A 19,508-nucleotide genomic window follows, 5' to 3' on the forward strand; every position below is an offset into this window, starting at 1 on the left:
TGTGTCATTAGCTGGTCATAGAGCTCACACAGGAGAGGGACTATCTTCAGTCCCAGCAGCCATCCACTCTCTTGGGCTTTCCCAGCCCTGAGCACACATCTCTTTCGTCCGTCACCCTACTGTCTAAAGAAGATCGACAACATTTAGCAGTGGAGCTGGCCGACACAAAGGCCAAACTGCGGCGTTCCCGCCAAGAGTTGTAAGTGTATTTTGTAAAGTTACTTCTTTGTGTTTAACCTTGTTTTTTCGGGTTTCAAACTTCATTGACAGCCTCAGTGAAGTCAAAGTGAAAATCTTGTTTCTGACACTTAGAGGCCCGACCGAAAAACTTTTGAGCCTATATTTGGCCTTGGCTATATAGTCTTTTACTAGTTCAGCCTATCAGTGTTGTAAGGGTGTACTCCTGTGTATTTGCTCTTTACAGAGAGGAGAAGACCGAGCAGTTGATAGATGCAAAGAATGAGATTGAGCGCCTGGATGCAGAGATCCAGAAACTGAAGCAGGAGGTATCATACCGAGACTTTTTGTTTTCTTGCATTCACACTTCACATGGTTGACTCAAACTGGGAAACGCTTTACTGAAGCTTCAGGAAACAATTAGTCACCTGTTGTATTTGTACAGAACATGCAGTTGCTGGCAGAGGCACGTTCGGTGCGGGCGTACCGTGATGAGGTGGATGCTCTGAGGGAACGTGCTGGAAAAGTGGATCGCCTGGAAACCGAACTGGCTCGCTTCAAAGAGAAGCTTAATGATGTCCATTTTTACAAGACACGCATAGAGGTACTCACCAACCTATATTACATTTTAACATGTTAATGACTTCAGCTTATAAAAATTGAGTTGGACATCTCTGCCATTATCTGGAAAAAATCAGAAGGGTCGGTTTCTTTTGTAAGTTGACTGATGTACAGCTGCATGCTGAGGGCTCCTGCTGCTTTTATTTCTTAGATATAAAGCGTCAGGTGTCCTCTGAGGCCCTGAGCTGTCACTGACAGCCCCCTGACTCTCTCAGTCTGCTGTCGTCATCCTTGCTATCCCTTTTGATCTTTTCTTTTTGTCCATCTCTTTATTTTTCATCACTCTTTTGTGCACAGGAGCTAAGAGAGGACAATATGACCCTGCTGGAGACAAAGTCCATGTTGGAGGAGCAGCTTTCCGGGGCCAGGGGGCGCTGTGATAAACTACATGAGCTTGAGAAAGAGAACCTCCAGCTGCGCTCCAAATTGCACGATATGGAAATTGTAAGAGTTAAAAGAAATTATTTTTAAGCTGTGTAAATGCAATGCATCTGTGTTACCTTACAATTGAATTGGTTATGATTCACAATGGGATTACAAAACAATGCTTGATACATCTTTTTGTTTTATAATGTAGGGGCAATAAAATGTGCTGTAGACCTAGTTGATTCATTTCCAAAGTATGTGGTAGCTTTGATACTTTATGCTTTAGGGTTCTTTGGAATTGACCACAGGAATGCTATTGTTCCAACAACTGTGGGTGGACACATACATTATGTAATATCGTATTGCGGACTTATTTTAGTTTAAAGCCTGTTCACATTGACTATCAAAACTTTTTCAAGCAGAGGCAGAATACATCAGATTGAATCTATGAATGAATACTCCTTTTTACTGCACTAAGTATATGATTTTTCTGGTTTTGTGTGTGGTTTAGGACAGGGACAGTGATAAGAAACGTCTAGAGGAGTTGCTGGAGGAGAACATGTTGCTGGAGATCTCTCAGAAGCAAAGCATGAATGAGTCGGCTCACCTTGGCTGGGAACTGGAGCAATTAGCCAAGAACAATGAGGTCAATGAGGGTGAGTCCACCACACAGAAGCTCAGTTTAAAACCTTTTGAGACAGTCTCTTCACTCTTAAACTAAAAATTTGTGTTTTTAATGTAAACCCAACACTGACTGGTTTAGAAAACAGCATTAAGAATGAAAATTGGGTCATGTGCTGATGGCCTATTTTCTGGTTGTTGCTTGTTTAAGAACCCATCCTAATGCAAATACGTTGCCAACAGAAAATCTTGCCGTTTTGTTCATGCAAAGTGAACAAACGCTTATTTGCTACTAATAGAGCTTTTTCAATGTGAAGTTTCTAAAAATATTAAGCTGGCACAAATGGGAGATTTTTAGAGTTGTTAAGCACTAAGTCAACGTTGATTTAAAAAAAAATTATTGTTCCTGAAATTTCTCTACCCTCAGGCTGTTTGTAAGCCGTTAGGTGTGTATACTCGGACTGCTCAATGTATAAATACATATTTAACACTTTATTTCAGGGTCTAGTTGAAACTATTTGAACTAGTTACTTATTAGCATGCATATTATTACAATATTAGACATTTATTAGTTCTAGTTATGCACATATTAATGCCTTATTCAAGATGACCTTATTCTATATCCCTAGCCCTACCCAAGAACTTACCAACTACCTTACTAACCAATAATAAGCAACAAATTAGGAATTTATTGAGGGGAAATGTTGTGTTGAAAGTTAATAAGTGTTCCCTATTCTAAAGTACTACCCATAAATACAAATACAGCATATGCAAAGTATTAAAGGTGACATCAGATGCCCATTTCCCATTAGATGGTATGGTTCTTTATGGTCTTCATAAAGTCTTACTTATGAAGAGCTACATTTCTTTTTTTGGTCATCCACTACTACAGCCCGTAAGTCATTTGTGTTTGAGCTGAACGAGAGCGCATCCAGCCGATTGTTAAAGCTGGAGAAGGAGAACCAGTGTCTTCAGAGCACCATCCAGGAGTTGAGAGAGGCCTCCATTAACATGGAAGAAGGTCAGCTGCACTCACTGGAACTGGAAAGGGAGAATCAGAGCCTTAGCAAGAAGGTACATCAAATTCCTGCATTTCCTTTGAATGTTAACTAAGAGCCAGACTATTGAATGCTGATGAGACCTCTTCTGCCTTGTGTGTTTTAGTTGGAGCGTCTGCAGTCCCAGTTGGACCAGGAGAAACAGACAACTCAGGACATGGAGAACCTTGGAGAGGAGCTGCTGAAGGACAAACAGAGAATGGAAAAAACTCTAGAGACAATCCAGGCAGATAAAGACAGACAGGTGAACATTTAAAGAAAGAAAGAAAGCAAGCCCATGATGGTCAGAACATTATATGAACTATTCATTCATAAATTATGTTTATTTGTATGTGTGTGTGTGGCCTATTAGATCTCAGAGTTGGAGCAGGAGAAAGAGCACTTGACCCAGGCCGTGAACTCCCTCAGGAAACGTGCTCAGGTAAACAGCGAGGCTCGTGTGAGGGAGGTTGAGACAGAAAACCGTGTTCTCCACCAGACCATCTCTGAAACAGGCAGTAAAATGGCACGCCTGGAGGCTGAGAAACGGCAGGCGTCTAAAGAGCTTGACTCTATCCGTGAAAGAGGAGAGCGCTGTGAGGAGATGGAAAGAGAGGTAACACGTCTGGAGCGAGTCCGAGAGCAGCTACAGAGGGAAGCCGCCTCCTTGAAGATTGGCAGTGAGCGCGCCGAGGCCTTGGAGCGTGAGAACTCTACCCTGGAACAAGACAATCGGCGACTGAAGAAGCTGGCTGACACGGCGCAGAATGCCAGCCTACGCTTGGCTGTTCTGGAGAAGGATCACCAGCAACTTGAGGAGGAGAACCTGGAGCAGCGACGTGCCTTGGAGACCCTGCGACCGACTGCCACTCGCCTGGCTCAGCTACAGCAGGAACACGGCGAACTGGAGAGGGAACATGAGGAGATGTGCCGCACGCTGGAGGAGCTCCGCTCCCAGGCCAAGAGAAGCGAAAGACTGGAGAAAAACTGCAACAGTCTGAGTCAGGAAAACCAACGGCTCCAGCAGACCCTTGACAACAGTGCTACAAAGATTCAGGGTCTAGAGGGTGAGCTGAAGCAGAGTGAGACGGAGATGAGAGATTTGAGGCGAGAGTTAGAGGGCTTGAGGCAGACTGTGACATGGGCGGAAGCAGTGGAGAAAGAGAAGAGAGGAATGGAGCAGGAACTGGGCCAGGTAGAGAAGGAGAAGAAGCAGCTGGAGAAGGAGACACGACGGTTGAGGCAGCAGCTGGAGGTGAAGGAGACCGCGCTGGAAGAGAACTGCCTCAGGCTGGCCAGCATGGAGAAAGAAAGCACGGCTCTCATTAAAGAGTTGGGCCGCCTTAAAGAGGCTGCAGGGAGACTTAAAGAGCTGGAGAGAGAGAACAAAGACTTGCAAAAACAAGCCACCATTGATAAGAAGACTCTGGCCACACTAAGAGAGGTATGAGACACTTAGTACAAGTCAAATGTGTTAATTTTAAGATTATCCATAAGGAAGAAATAAATCTTGGTCACGTTTTAATTTAAGGTCCAATTCTTGCTATTAATAAATAATAAATAAACTCCTAATGTGCTGCATATTGATAGCAAGCTAGTTGTTTTGTTGAGGTACATATGGTATGCAGAGTAGGTGTTGTGTAAGTAGTAATAAACAGCCAACAGGTTAATAATAGGCATGCTAATAAGCAACATTATTTAGGTAATAGTTGCATCACACATTTTGCAATCTGAACTAACCTGCCTTCTCATTATCTCATATATCTGATGTTATCTGTTGATTTTAAAATAGGGGGCAGGATTTAAGTGGACTAAATCATTGGAGAAGTGTGTCATTTGTCAACAGAGACCAATTATGTTTATTTACATATGTCATCAAGTTATGACATTTTGAATAAACATATGGTCATATTTTGTTGAGCAGGAGCTGGTGAATGAGAAACTGAGGGTCCAGCAGCAGTGTAATGAACTGGAGAAGCTGAGCCACGAGCTGGAGAAGATCGGCTTGAACAGAGAAAAACTCTTACAGGAAGAACACAGCTGTGAGGACAAGTGAGTGAGATTTGTTATTAAGAAAATTATGTCGTCACTGCTAGTTTGTAAGTACAAAATGTTATAAGATTCTATAAAATGTCTTGTTTGTTTTATGTGAACGCTGCCCTCTGAAAGGTGTAGCAGGTGAGGTGTTGCTAAAGATGTATATGTATTTATTTATTATGTCTCAAATACTATACACCCCCACCATTTGTCTCCACCCTGTCTGTTACTACCATGTCATATACATACATTAAAATCAATTTTTGTGAGGATAAAGTAGCACATTACATTTTGGATGTAGACCGTAAACAAAAAGAAAGTGTAAAATCAATCAATCATTTTTATTTATATAGCGCTTTTTACAAAACAGGTTGCATCAAAGCACTGAACAGTTTAAAGCAGAAGACTATAATATAAATAATATATATAATATAAAACTAACATACTACTACTACCAATGTAATAAATTAGTTTTATTAGGAGAGTTAAGCAATAATGTAAGAATTTTGAAAAGTAGTGTTTCCCCAATACTATTTATTACCTTTATAATCTGAGTCAAAGTGCATGCTATCTTTACTATAGTTAGTGTGTTGCAGTGTTCACATTATTGTGGTGAGATGGAGGTTTGCTGTGTGTGGTGGTGTGTTTATAATCATTTCTTTCGTATTGGGGCCACAGAATGAAGTGATTACAGGCCTGACTCCAGTTTGATTAGTTTTCACTGGAATGTTCCCTGTCGAGGGCTCAATAGTGAAGTATTCATCTTTCTCTATAAGGAAGTAGACTCTCTCCCTCTCTCCCCCTCCTCTAACCCTTTATTGCTGTGAGTGTGACAAGTGGCATGTATTTGTAACTTAGATCAAAAGAATCAAATGTGACTTAATGTGTGCTGGAACATTTCTCATGAGCTAATAGTGTCATAAAACCCTAGCAGTCGCTAATCACTTAATGTTTGAAGACATTTACTACTAACAGTCACATTCCACTGTGCTTAGTAATCCATCCAAGAGAGTGTCTGTGGGAGTGCGTGCGCGCATATGTTTCTGCTTATGAATGATTATAAAATTGTCTATTTTTACTATTGCAGCATTGATTTTGTTAACTATTGGTTTTGTTGAAAGCTGAAGTAAAATTAGATGAAAAAAAAATTATTGACCTAAAAATTTTTTACGTTTGCCATATCTTTACAAGATTACAGTTGAATTAGAAATGGTCTTGATAGAAAAAGCTTCAGTAGAGCACTGTCACAACTAAGGGCCAGTTGTAAAATGCGTAAAAGTTAATATTAACCATTTTCACACAGTTATTTGTCATGCTAAATGTTTGTTTAGAGTGTACATGTTGTTTAGGGTTGTTCCGAGTGTTTTATATCTGAAACAAGGGTAATTAAAGAACTGTAAATTGCTTAGGCTGATGTAATGATTGATATCTTGCTGCATTTCATTTATCAGATTTATTAGATCAGGTTGAACATTGTAACATACTGACGTTCCACTTTCGCATCTTTCAGTAAATATAAGATCCTAGAGACAAAGATTGAATCGGCACTTAAGAAGACTCTGGAGCTGAGAGAGGAGAAGATCCAGGGCCTGGAGTCTCGGCTGGAGGAGAGCAGCAGCTTAAACCAGCAACTTCGCACTGAACTCAGCACTGTATGTTGACGCTTTCTCAAACCACAAACATGCACGTACATGTCAAAACAAAGAAAGCTGGGGGTAAAAGCGAAAGGAAATGTTATGTCTTATATCAGACCCAATTTTCTCGTCAGGTGAAAAAGAACCTGGAGGCCCTCAAGCAAAGGCAAGAGGAAGAGGCGGCTCACTCTGAGATGTCCCAGCAGTCGTTGGGGCAGGATAGATCCAGCCCAAATAAAGAGAAATGGGAGACTGAGCATAGGGAGACCACAGCCGAGCTACTCAAGCTGAAAGACCATCTAATCGATGTTGAGAAGAATGTAAGACATTGGCATATTTACTTTCAGCCTTGCAGATTTCCCTTTAAATTAAACTCAAAGACTTTGAATACTCACTGGTTTGTTTGCCTATTAACATCCAACTGTGACTTCCCCAGAACGCTGCCCTGCAGACAGAGAAAAATCTTCTAAAGGAGCAGCTGAAGCAGTTGGGCTCCCAAAATGCGCAGCTCAACGCACAAACACTAGCTCTACAGAAACAGGCGGCTTCCTTACAAGAGCACAACACCTCTCTTCATAAAGAGACCGCTAAACTGCAGGTACAAAAACATTGTATTCTTACTTTTCTAACATGTGCCTTCTAATTAGTAGTTTAAAATTAACATGGACTATGAATAATGGTCTGCAATGACTCAATGTAATTATCTGTGCAATTTGGCGTTTACACATTTGGAAATTGTCCTGCACATGGTCCATTAGGAAATCAAGGGATTTCGAAATTGTACAGCTGATCAGTACTTTTTGATCTCCAAAAATATGTGACATTGTCAGACAAGTAGAAATGATTGACATGATCACTGCTAAGCAGGGCCAGCAAATACCGTAAGAGAACAGGTGAGGAAGCCTTTTCTGTTTTTCGGTTGTGTAAGGGCCTTTAGTGACACGAGAAAGCAATTTTGTGACCTTAAGGACTAAATCAATGACAGGTGGTTTTCTTTTGAGGAGGATTGACAATTCCAGAATGAGAACAGCATGTTCAACTGTTCACCTCTAACCCATAAAGCAAGAAAGGCAGCTGCTTTTCAAGATTAAAGTGATAAAATTGTGTTATTTATTTATTATTTAAGTGTCATGTTCCAAACCCCCATGAAATTCTATAATACAAGTAATGCAAAGATTTATTTAATTTATATTTTATTATAATTTTTTTATTTTATTTTATATTTTTAATAATTTTTACGAAAAAAATTGTTACTTTTTTTTTTTTTTTTTTGTGAGTGATTACGAATGCTTAAAATATGCAACACCGAATCAATCATGTCCAATTTTTACTTTTTTTTTGTACAGGTGGAAAATTCGACACTAAGCTCCCAGAGCTCATCTCTCATGGCTCAGTACGGAGCTCTACAGGCCCAGCTCCAAACTCTGGAGTCGGAGGCCGAGTCTCTTCAGAAACAGCGCGAGGAAGCGTGTGCGGCCCGCGACCGGGTCACTCAGGACCACGAGCGCCTGCTTGCCGTGCACGAAAGACAAGAGACCGAGTATGAGCAGCTCATGACCCGACACGCAGAACTGAAGGGCAACCAGAGAGCTCTGGAGCAAGAACACAGAACAATGGAGAGCAAGTCAGTTCTTTTCCAACTCAATCAGTCCTCTCAATATTCATTCACTTTTAGCCCTGTCTTCTGCAGTGGTTGACATTTGTTGAGATATTGACCTCTTCAATAGGTGGCGGCTTATATATCTTTGTCTGCCAAAAGAGGTTGTGTAACATTAGGATAATGAACTGTAATGAATGTCTGGTCTAAGCGGAGACGCCACAATGACCCGCTGACAGGGGCATTTAAAGGGATAGTTCACCCAACAATATTCAATTTTGAGCGAACTATCACTATAAAAAGAAACGGTCAGTGTTTAGTTCTTGTCTTAGTCTTCTTAGTTCTTACTCTTTACTTGTAAGCGGAGGCTTTCGGGACCAGTGTTATTTTTAACTATATGCAAATGTTTTCGATAACATTTTTAGGCATTAAGGCCTGACTTGCGATGTCGTTTTCAAATGTTTGTATTTCTTTTTTTTAAATTTTTATTTTTCTTTTCAGATAGAAAATACATACAGATTCAAAGACAATTCAACAGACATACAATTTCACTGACGTAAAAATAATAGTTTGAAATACAGATACAGAGTATGCCCCTGGACCTTAGAAATAAAAATATAATAATTTCTCAAATATTGCAAATGTGATGTATTTTCCACTTAACTATATACAACAGAACATGGGGAGCTCTAGTGTGTGGCTTATTCAGGTAATTTGTTAAAAAAGCAAAGTTCAATTACAATTCACGAAAAGTCTGGGCGTATTGGATTAATGTAGTCCATCCATTTGCACCAAATCTGAAAAAAATTCTGTTTGAGTTTTTATTGAGAACGATAATTTTTCCATGACATATATATTATGCACTATATCAATCCATTCTACCACTGTAGGTGGTTCTGGTTTTAACCATTTTCTAGTAATTCCTTTTTTACTGGCTGCCAACAGAATTAACAACAGCTTTTTATCCTTATTGGTTCCCCTTTTAAAGTAATATTACCAAAATACAAAGATTCAAAATTAAAATCTATCTCTATTTCAAAAACGCTTCTAAATTGTTTTTAATCTCTTGCCAATAAGGGGTTAGTTTTTGACATGCCCAAAAAATGATAGTGGCTAGCTCGCCTCTCCCACATAGTCTCCAACAATCAGTACTATCTCCTCTATGAAGTTTCTGGATAGGTGTAATAAAAAAACGAATAACATTCTTCCAACAGAATTCTCTCCATGTTGCTGAACTTGTAGATTCCCATTGTGATTTACAAATTTTCCGCCAGTTATCCTCTGAAATATTCAGGTTTCCTTCTGTTTTCCATTTGTCTCTGACATATAATGTGTTCTCATCTAAAATTTGCAGGAATCCATTATATAATTTAGAAATAATCTTATTGCATGGATGAGCTTTAGACACTGACAAGATCACCTTTATTATTCCTGTCTCTGCTGCCTTCAATATTTCTGATTTAATATTACATTCAATATAATGTCTTACTTGAAGATATCTGTAGAAATCACTTTGGTTAAGACCATACTTTTCCTTTAGTGATTCAAAGCTTTGGATTTTACCCTTGTTAAAAAATACATAATAATTTGTAATACCTAGCTTAACCCATGTTCTGAAACGGTCATCTATTCTATTCGAATAAAATCAGTGTCATATGCACACCATCTTAATATTCTCATTGCATCCTCCAAATTGCCCATTTTTTTAATTTGATGCCAGATTTTAAATGGTAAATTAATCCATGGGTTTGTTTCCGTAGTAATTCTAGTTCTTAATTTGTTATCCGCAACCAGAGCTGGTAATGGAAACTCTTCAATCAACCCTTTTTCTATTTCAATCCATTTAGCTGAGTATGTTGGGCTACACCAACAGACAAGTGGCCTTAACTGAGCGGCAAAATAGTACTTTTGAAGGCATGGGAGACCTAGCCCACCAGTTTCCTTACTTAATTGTAATGTTTTAAACCTTACTCTTGGTTTTTTACCCTGCCAAAGAAATCTAGATATTAGTTTATGCCATTCCATAAACTTCTGATTTGGTACTTCTATTGGGAGCGTTTGAAATAAATATAAAAGTTTTGGTAAAATTATCATCCGTACAGAATCAACTCTTGAACTTAAACCGTAGAGTGGAATAAGGTTCCAACGGAGTAGATCTGATTTAATTTTTTTAAGAAGGGGATTGTAATTTAAATCAAACAATTTAGAAAGATCACCCGGTATATTTACTCCTAAATACTTAATTGACTTTGTGTCCCATTTTAGATCAAATTCCTCTTTAATTTGCCTAGGTGGGTTATAATTAAATTTTAAAACTTGAGTTTTTGTGACATTAAGTTTATAACCAGATATTGCTTCGTACCCCTTAAGAAAGTTGAATAAAATAGGCAGTGACCTTGTAGGTTGGCTCATATAAATCAGTATATCATCCGCAAAGAGAGCTAATTTATGCTCTCCAAAGCCCATGTCTATCCCTTTAATTGCATGGTTTTGTCTTATCCATTGGCTTAAAGGTTCGATGAACAAGGCAAAAAGTAGTGGTGAGATGGGGCATCCTTGTCTTGTGCCCCGCTCTAAATTAAAAGGGTCAGATACATTTCCATTGATTTTAATTCTTGCATATGGTTTGTCATATAGAGTCTCAATTATTTCTATAACTTTTTTATGAAATCCAAATTTTTCTAATACTTTGTATAGGAAACCCCATCTCACCGAGTCGAAGGCTTTCTCTGCATCTAAACTCAAAAAAGCAGCTTCCACTTTATGATTTGAAATAAAACTATGTATATGCAGAGTTCTTCTGATATTGTCTGTTGCTTGCCTTTGGCAGATGAAGCCTGTTTGGTCCAAATTAATGAGATCTGGAAGAATCTTTTCTAGTCTCCTAGCTAAAATCGAGGTAAACAATTTGTAGTCAACATTTAGAACACTAATTGGTCGATAATTGCCACATTCCAATCTATCTTTTCCCTCCTTTGGTATAACTGAAATTATTGCTTCCCTCCATGATGGTAAGATTTCCCTTTTTTGTACTACCCAATTTAATGCCTTTAATAAAGACGGGGCCAAGTGGTCAAACATCGTTTTGTACCATTCCGCCAGAATAACCGTCTGCTCCTGGGATTTACCTGTCTTTAATCTTGTTACCGCTATTTTCAATTCTTCCATACTAATTTCCGCTAATAATAATTTATTTTGTTCCTCTGATACCGTGGTAATTCTAGTGAATCTAGAAATGCGTTTATTTGTAAATCATTATTATTTTTAGGTTGTGAATAAAGAGTTTTATAGAATTTCTCAAAACTCTTTTGAATTTGCTCTAATTTACAATATATCTCCCTGTCCGAGTATTTCTAATTTTAAATGTTTGTATTTCAGTGGTGTTGCTAAAGAAACAACCCTCTTGTGGGCCCCAGTGGAAAATGTCCCTTATTTTTTAGCCACACACGTTAGACATTAATGAGCACAACCTGCTCTAATACACACTAATCCTCTCACGCGTGCCTGTCACAATCATTTTTCCATGGTGCGATGTGGAAAGTTGCGTCTTTTTGTTAGCGACAGGAAAAACATGGTTCTGTTTGCCTTAATGTAGTTTTGCAGCTCTTTTATCTCTCTACCTCATGAATAATGCAGCAGTGTGTCTCTGGGGGCCTCAGCTGAGGGGTTTAGCAGATGGCTGTCAGGGCCCCAATCAGCTGTAATGTCCGCCGGCCTCAGCGTCCGTGTCCAACGCTCCACATGTCTCACACATACTCCATTTCCTAATTACTTTATTTATGTAAATTAGCATCGTCCATTTACAACACAACTGTTTTTGGAGGAGTGCTGGAATATGAAACAGGTTTCCTAGCTTTTTTTTTTGTCAGCTGAAACCCCCGTGGCTTGAATAATTTACTTGAAATGCCCCCTATGATTTTAAGTCATGTTAACCTTTCAATAAATAATGTAACATCTCCACAAATAATTAAAACTGTCATGGAGAAATAGAATTTGGAGAAGTGATGGGAAGTGAATAGAAAAGGGCTGAGGCAGTTTTCTGGTTCAAAAGTTAAAAGGAAATCCAAAATAAAAGTTTTTCTTTACATAATATATGTATGTTTACTTTGTATGTGTATAATGTGTATATATAAATACACACACATGCATGTATACATTTCAGAATAAAATATTTATATATTAAATGTTTATATTATAAATTATATGAATGTAATGTATAGAAATTTAATTATTTTAGAAATGTGTACTGTATGCGTATACTTAAAAAATATTTGTTAAAATTTTTTTTGATGCATTTAATTTAATTTGGCATTGTCAGTTTCATCATAACCCTGAGGGAATTGTGAATGTAAACCCCCCAGTGGACATTTGTCAAAATAGATGCCATCTTTAATTTGACAGAAATGAAAATGAGGCTGTGATGGATGTGATGGACATACAATAGGCCACATTGTCTTTTTTGAGATGCTAGTCTAATCTGCTTATCAGCCTTATTTTCATTGACGATGACATTGAATTAAATATAGCATCTTCCTTCACTTCCTGGAAGTTCAGTGGGGAAATCCTGTACATGAGTTTTAATGAGAACCTATTTCCTCCTGAGCCATATGACTTGATTGTGTTTAAGAGAAAAAGTTTAGTTGTAATCACTGTGCGTGTGTTTGTGTTGAGCAGATATACAGATCTCCTGAAGAAGAAGGATGCTATGGAGGCACTGGAGGCGTCTCTACACAGGGACAGAGAGAGTCTGGGAGAGGAAATTCACAAGAACACTCTTATCCTGGGAGAGAACCGCAGTTTGAGAGAAGAAGTAGACAGGTTAGAGACTCTTTATCAGCAAAACACTCGGAAGTCAGTTTTAGGTTGAAAACACGCTGAGGTAAAGGATTTATGTTAAATACGTGCTGCCCTCTGCTGGCTGGAATAGGCTACAGCACTAGCGCAATAGTAACAACTTTTATGGATGCACAGTACTTTAGTTACTTACTGTATCGTCAGGCATTGTTCATTCGTCATAAAATGTTATATTTACATAATTATTTTATACTATAGGGTAACAGAGTGGCTAAAGTCTTAATGAGCCCTCTCTTTTAAACCACTAAATATTGCAAAAACTTCACCTTTAGGCACAGTAATGAACATTTATAAGAAATAGCTGGCTGACATGATTAAATTAAGATATAAGTAAATATCATATATTAATTTGGGTATCCACCTCTGAGATAATCAAATATTTATAATGAAACCATCAAATAAAATTAATGAAGTAAATACAATAATATGCAATAATACAATAATAATACAATAATAATAATATGCAATATATTAAACGAAAAGAGTTACGTTTATATATTAAATATATGTATAATATAAGTATATGAATATATAAAAGTATAAACATGTCAATATATTTACAATATATAGACTGTATTTATATATGCATAAAAAAATACACAGATGTATATTGTTAATACTGTAAAGTTATTTTAAATTGAAATCTCCATTAATCCATTTAGAATCTTTACTTTTTCATTTACAATATTTCTTTTCTGTACTTTTCAAAATGACTATTTTAATTACGGTACAGTATATTTTGTACAAAAGAAAATCGTATAAACTATGCTAAAGTGATTGTTTTCAGCATGTGTTATACAAAACATTATTGCTGATGTATCGTTATAAATACTGGCGAGTCTCCTGTTCATGAGCATGATTTCACAAAGTACAAAGCATTCCAATCAACCAATCAGATCTGAGAGATCATTTTTCAGGTAATATCTGTTTTAGGCTTATGGTCAGGTTTAGGTGTACCCTTGTAAATCGGCTATCATTTCCCACTAATTTAAGGAATCAATCATCAATCATCAATCATAGAGCTTTCTGACTCTGCCTAGACAGCAAGGAACTGACACATTTAATGTCTGTGTAAAGTCAATATTGAATGTGTGTTCTGAGTTCGGAAAATGTGTTATTAACCAGCTGGCCAAATTTAATTGCTAAGAAATAACGCAAAGTAAATAAAATAAGGTATCTGCTTTCTAATGCTAGGGCAGGTCCACTCGCGGCGCTGAAACCACGCCCACTCACGGCAAAGCTACTGTCTTCCTGAAGCAGCTTGATTTAAATAAGGAGACTTGTTTTGTAAATTGTAGCAACCAAGTAACGTGACAAAGGCATAGCTAGATGGCAAACTGTAGCTGTAGTATCTAACATAGCTCTTATAGTTTCGTGGGAGGGGCAGTGCTGGAGCCACCGAGCTCTGATTTAGACCCGCTCAATAAAACCTGAGCACGAAAATGGTCAGAAAGGTCTCGGATTTCACCTCATATATCTTCATTCGTGTTTGGGAGATGAAGGAAGGGTTATGGGTTTCTTAGAGGTTTGAAATTATGTAAGGGTAAGTAATTCATGATCAGGGCTAACTGTCTCTTTAAAGTGTGCTTTTAGCCCCATTGTACCCTTTACACATTATGTTAAATGCATTTTTTAGATAAAATAAGCAACGCATACATACAACACACACTATCTAAGCTTCTGATTGTGTACCTGCAGACTGACACAGACACACGTTAAGATGGGGAAGGAGTACGACAGCCTGCAACTGCAGACCAAAGAACTGAAGACCTCTCTGAATGAGTCCCAGCTGGAACTGAACCGCTGGCAGGCGCGTTACGACCAACTGAAAGAGCAGCATCAGGGCCTGGACATCTCAATGACCAAACTGGACAACCACTGTGAGGTGAGAGAGACCCTATAAAAGATGTTAACTGAAACTAGATACACAATCTGCTTCTTCGGAGAAACCAAGACTAAGCCTGATGTATTGTACCATCTGAGACTAGACTAGATATTGATTCCAGGCCTTGAAATTAATTGTTTTAGCAGCTAGCGCTAAGATATCTTTCTTTCTCTCAAATTTAGCTGCTAACCCGTTTGAAAGGAAACTTGGAAGGAAAACCATCATCTACTGAGTCAGATCCAGATGCTGAGCCAACAGAATCAAACCCTGCTGGAGAGAACCATGGAGAGCAAAGAACTTTACCACGAAGAACAGAAACAATACATGTGAGCAACGTCTTTATATCATTTCTAATCAATGATTTCTAATCTGGTACTAGGTATATGATCCCAGTAAAGCATATAATCTTTCTCTGTTGAAGCTATACAAATGAAAATATTAGTTGATTTAAAATGGCTCTTTTGATTAATGTCATACTTTTGAGATTTCAGTTTAATTTTGGGTGAATTAAAATTTTGTAAATGCGTGTAAGTATTGTGAATGATCACAATGTTATTGTGAATGATTCATCTGCAGGTTTAATTTATTATTATTATTATTTTATTTAATTTATTTATTTTTTTACATATGTCATAATTGGACCTTTCTTTGGATTGACACATTCACATATCGTCATCCAGGCAACAACTTCTACATAGAACTAAGTCCCCAACCTATTCAATAGTGTATTTCACTCACATGTATATCACAGTATCAGAAAAAAATCTGTGTGAAAACTACTACTTCAAATGAATATTATGTGGGGTACTTTTTTGAGGTGTGGGGGTATCGAAGAAAACCTGTGAGGAAACTAATCAAGATGCTTGTGGTTAAAATGTCCTAATGCCATGCTTTTATTGTTTTCTTTTACAGTGATAAGCTTAATTCTTTACGGCGACAGAAGGAGAAATTAGAGGAGAAGATCATGGATCAGTATAAGTTCTACGACCCGACTCCTAAAAGTAAGTGCATCTGTGAAATCTGAACTCATCAAGACTTAATTGACTGTACTTCTAGGCCTATTTGTCAATTTTCTTTTCTTTTTACTTGGAACTTTTAGTACAAGAGAATATTTAGTGGCTTTTGTTTTACTGTAACACAGGAGCCGGCATTGGGCTGGAGCCAAAGCAATAGCAAAATTCATTAAACCTAAGAAAGACAGTCAACGAGAACGGGCTGACGCTCCACGCGAGAGAATCCGAAGCGCTCCAGACATCCCTCTGCCGGAGATCCCCTCATGTATAGACTGTCCCGAGAGCGCACCGCCCCTTCCCCCTCACCGCTGCCCCCCAGACAGTCACGTCTCAGTCTGGACTCCATGAACAATCACTCCGCAGAGGAGAATCATATACAGTCCCCAACTCTTTCACCTGCCCCCAACGGCCGAGGTGAGTGTTCACATCAAGTAACACAATTCCATCCCAGAACTATTTAAATTCTTTTGTATTTTACTCTCTTCATGTATCTTTCTGCTGTGGAACACAAGAGGAAGATATTTCAAGATTTTTTGTTTTATGTCTTTTTTTTTAACCTCTTATAAAATTAAAGACGATGTTATCAAAACCTTTTGGTTACTAACATTGTTCAAAAAATCTTCTTTTAGTGCTGGGCAATGATTAATTGTGATTATTCACATCCAAAATAAGTTTTTATATACATAATATGTGCGTGAGTGTGTATTTATTACGTGTATATATAAAGACACACATACAGTGTTTATTTAGAATCATTTAGAGTCGTTCACATCATTTATATTATTAATATATTAATATGTGAACTTATACCATGGGGGCTGTTGAATGCTTGAATCTGATTGGCTGACGAATATTCTAAAGTGGGCAAATATTTTCCGGGAAATGCATAGCGAACGTAGTTCCAGGCAGCTCTTGACCGCATTACAGTTCCATATCCCTACACTAAATGATTCTATTATTTAAAAGGTCTTACAACATTATTATTTATTATTTACAAGTATTTATTATGTAGGCTACGGAAAGCACATACTCTGTCTCCCACTCTCTCTCTTTCCCTCAGAGACACGCGCACAGTTTGCACACATTAGCGCTACTCCGACGATCTTATCCATAACATAAAAACATGACTTCTCACAAGCAAGGTAACAACGGTGCTATTTGTGAAGAAAACTGGCTTCAGTTTTAACATTAGAGACATTAGCTGAACACTTTTAAGAGATTAACAGACGCACAGAGGTAATTCACATGCTTTCTCTCACATTAGAAGAAGTTAGACTGCTATCAACTTCTCACACCTCCATTACTAGGTCTAACATGATGTTTGGAATTAATGGAAGCGTTGGATGACACAAGGAAGAAATAATCCTACTCACAATAGCAATTTTAAGTATAAGTATAAGCAGAATAATTGACTCAGCTGTTGAAAAATAATGCACACCCATTGTCAGTTATTCCTTACATAATCTATTTTTATTAAATAGATACATGCATGTGTGTATTGTGTATATACCTAATAAATATATACGTAGTAAACATATGTTATGTACACAAGAACTTTTGTTTTGGATGTGGTTAAGTGCAATTAATCATTGTCCAGCACTGCTACTATTTTGTTCCACAGATAAAAAAAAAAGAAAGTAAACCGGTTTGGAACGACATGAGGACAAGTAAATAATGACAGCATTTTTGTGTGAACTTTAAATCACAAGTGCATTATCTTTGACTTAAAAATGATACCATAATAGATCAACAGGGAAAGTGATGGTAAGTTAGGCCAAATTGCTGTAGTATTGATTGCGAATTGCACTAGTGTGTTTGAATCATATCATCCGTTATCAAGTGACTTTGGAGTCTTGGCCTCTAAACGAGGTCAGAAAACAGCTTCAACACCGACTGAACATCCTCAGGTCTGCACTAAAAAAAAGTTTAAACACGTTCATTTAAATAGATTTTAGTTGGCGTATACTATATTAGTGCGCTTCAGCTATCTGTCTTTTCCACTAGGGGGCGCCATGCGACTTTATTTATTTACAGGGTTACTACAATTACAACCTCTTTTTTTTTTTTTTTTTTTGAGTGGACATCAGGAGATTTTTTCCTCCTGATGTCCACTCAATAAACTAATAACATTGCAAATTTCCAATTTCAGTCTATCATTTCTCAGCTTTCCAAGTAATAATACTTTCCCAAGTTTCACTCTATATATTGCATGGCCAAAATAGTCTTCAAAAGGGATCCTCGGGGGCTTCATTCTTCATGAATCATAAATGCAACCGTTTTTTAATCTCTGAATCATCATTTCTTCTCTTCCACTGACCCATCTCTCTCCTCTGTCTGTGTATCTGTCCGTTACATTAACCCTCACACGCTCCAGCCCCTCCAGCAGCGAAGCGTTTCCGCTTTCTCAGGAGCAAGAGCCAGGAGAAAATGCGCGTTCAGGGGACTCCGCCGCACTCTCGACGATCCATTACCAGACGCCTACGCTTCTGGTCCTCATCTGACAACATTGTTCCCTGCCCCCCCGCCGAACCCTTTTCGCATATCGGCCATTTCTAACATCATCTAACATCATCATTATAACAACCGCTTACCTCATCATTACTCATACCATATACCATTTTTCTTTTTAAAAAAACATCAAGCTGCACATACTAGACAGCCAATGAACACTCTGAGCTAAACGCTAAAAAAACCCAAAAAAACACTTGTCCTGTCACTCTCGCCACCACGGGCTCACAGTGGTAAATCAAAATGAAGAAACGCACATACACACGCGCAACACACACCTTTGCGACTCATATAAATGCTCTGGGGGCTATGGGACCGGGCTGTGGGACTCTGAATGCAACCCTGCAGTAAGTAATGTGTTTCAAACAGAGCGAAATGCAGCCGGCTTTGCACTTGCCACGATAAGTGTGTGTGTGTGTGTGTGGTATTGCTCATGCAGAATAAGGTGGTTTGAAGTGACCACAGTTTCTGCCTGCAGTCAATAGTAATCAAATTCAGTGCATGTATACAAAGAGCGACTGAAGGAGGAAGGCAGATGGAGGCGACTTCATCAGATACCTCTAGTTGAAAGATAGATGTATGCTGTGTGGCTTGCGAACGTGCATTGCTTCAGGTTTGCTCTGCAGCATTACTTATATCCAGCAACCAGCGTTCATGTGTGATTTGCATCTTTAACATTTCCTCTCCGTGCTTCCGTTGTGTGTTACTCGCATGCAGCCGTTCAATTTATGTTCAAGGGGTCATTTGCAAATGAGAAACGCATTGATTTATACCTAAGCCTTTCCTGGAGGTGGGGATATGTCCCATAATCACAATAATTATGGCAGCACAAGTTCTCCTATTTAGCTGCTTTTATTAAGAATAAAATAAAGATAAATACAATTTCAGATAAAAAAAGATCTGAAGGTATTTTGTGAGATTACGTTTTGATCCTCTTACAGAAGGAAAACCTCAATGCCTGCACATCCTGTGAATATATTTTTTGTTGTAAAACGGATGTTCACAACTTTATTTTCTGCGCATTATCTATGTTTGATGCTTCTCATTTATACCAGAATAGCAGATGGCGCTGATGCATGTTCGAGTCTGGCTTGTGACGTTTCCCATCCTTTTTTTTTGTCATTAAAAGTGGTAAAAGCTCGGTTATATAGACTTATT

The 19,508-nt window shown here is 38.1% G+C and overlaps 1 protein-coding gene across 1 annotated transcript in view; it reads left to right on the plus strand.

Annotated features, from left to right (window-relative positions):
• Positions 1 to 18,398, plus strand: part of LOC122361999 (protein Daple-like) — a 40,813-nt gene extending 22,415 nt beyond the window's left edge. Inside the window, 21 exon segments of the mRNA XM_043263238.1 lie at positions 12 to 199; positions 425 to 506; positions 623 to 781; positions 1,096 to 1,242; positions 1,676 to 1,820; positions 2,678 to 2,859; positions 2,950 to 3,087; positions 3,196 to 4,266; positions 4,747 to 4,874; positions 6,370 to 6,511; positions 6,628 to 6,813; positions 6,930 to 7,091; positions 7,840 to 8,117; positions 12,765 to 12,908; positions 14,643 to 14,829; positions 15,012 to 15,040; positions 15,042 to 15,155; positions 15,742 to 15,834; positions 15,974 to 16,143; positions 16,146 to 16,256; positions 18,217 to 18,398. Coding sequence (XP_043119173.1) covers positions 12 to 199; positions 425 to 506; positions 623 to 781; positions 1,096 to 1,242; positions 1,676 to 1,820; positions 2,678 to 2,859; positions 2,950 to 3,087; positions 3,196 to 4,266; positions 4,747 to 4,874; positions 6,370 to 6,511; positions 6,628 to 6,813; positions 6,930 to 7,091; positions 7,840 to 8,117; positions 12,765 to 12,908; positions 14,643 to 14,829; positions 15,012 to 15,040; positions 15,042 to 15,155; positions 15,742 to 15,834; positions 15,974 to 16,143; positions 16,146 to 16,256; positions 18,217 to 18,398 — 4,038 coding nt within the window.
• The last annotated feature ends 1,110 nt before the right edge of the window (positions 18,399 to 19,508 follow it).

The sequence above is a fragment of the Puntigrus tetrazona genome, chromosome 17 (genome assembly GCF_018831695.1).
Source record: "Puntigrus tetrazona isolate hp1 chromosome 17, ASM1883169v1, whole genome shotgun sequence".
NCBI classification, from domain to species: domain Eukaryota; kingdom Metazoa; phylum Chordata; class Actinopteri; order Cypriniformes; family Cyprinidae; genus Puntigrus; species Puntigrus tetrazona.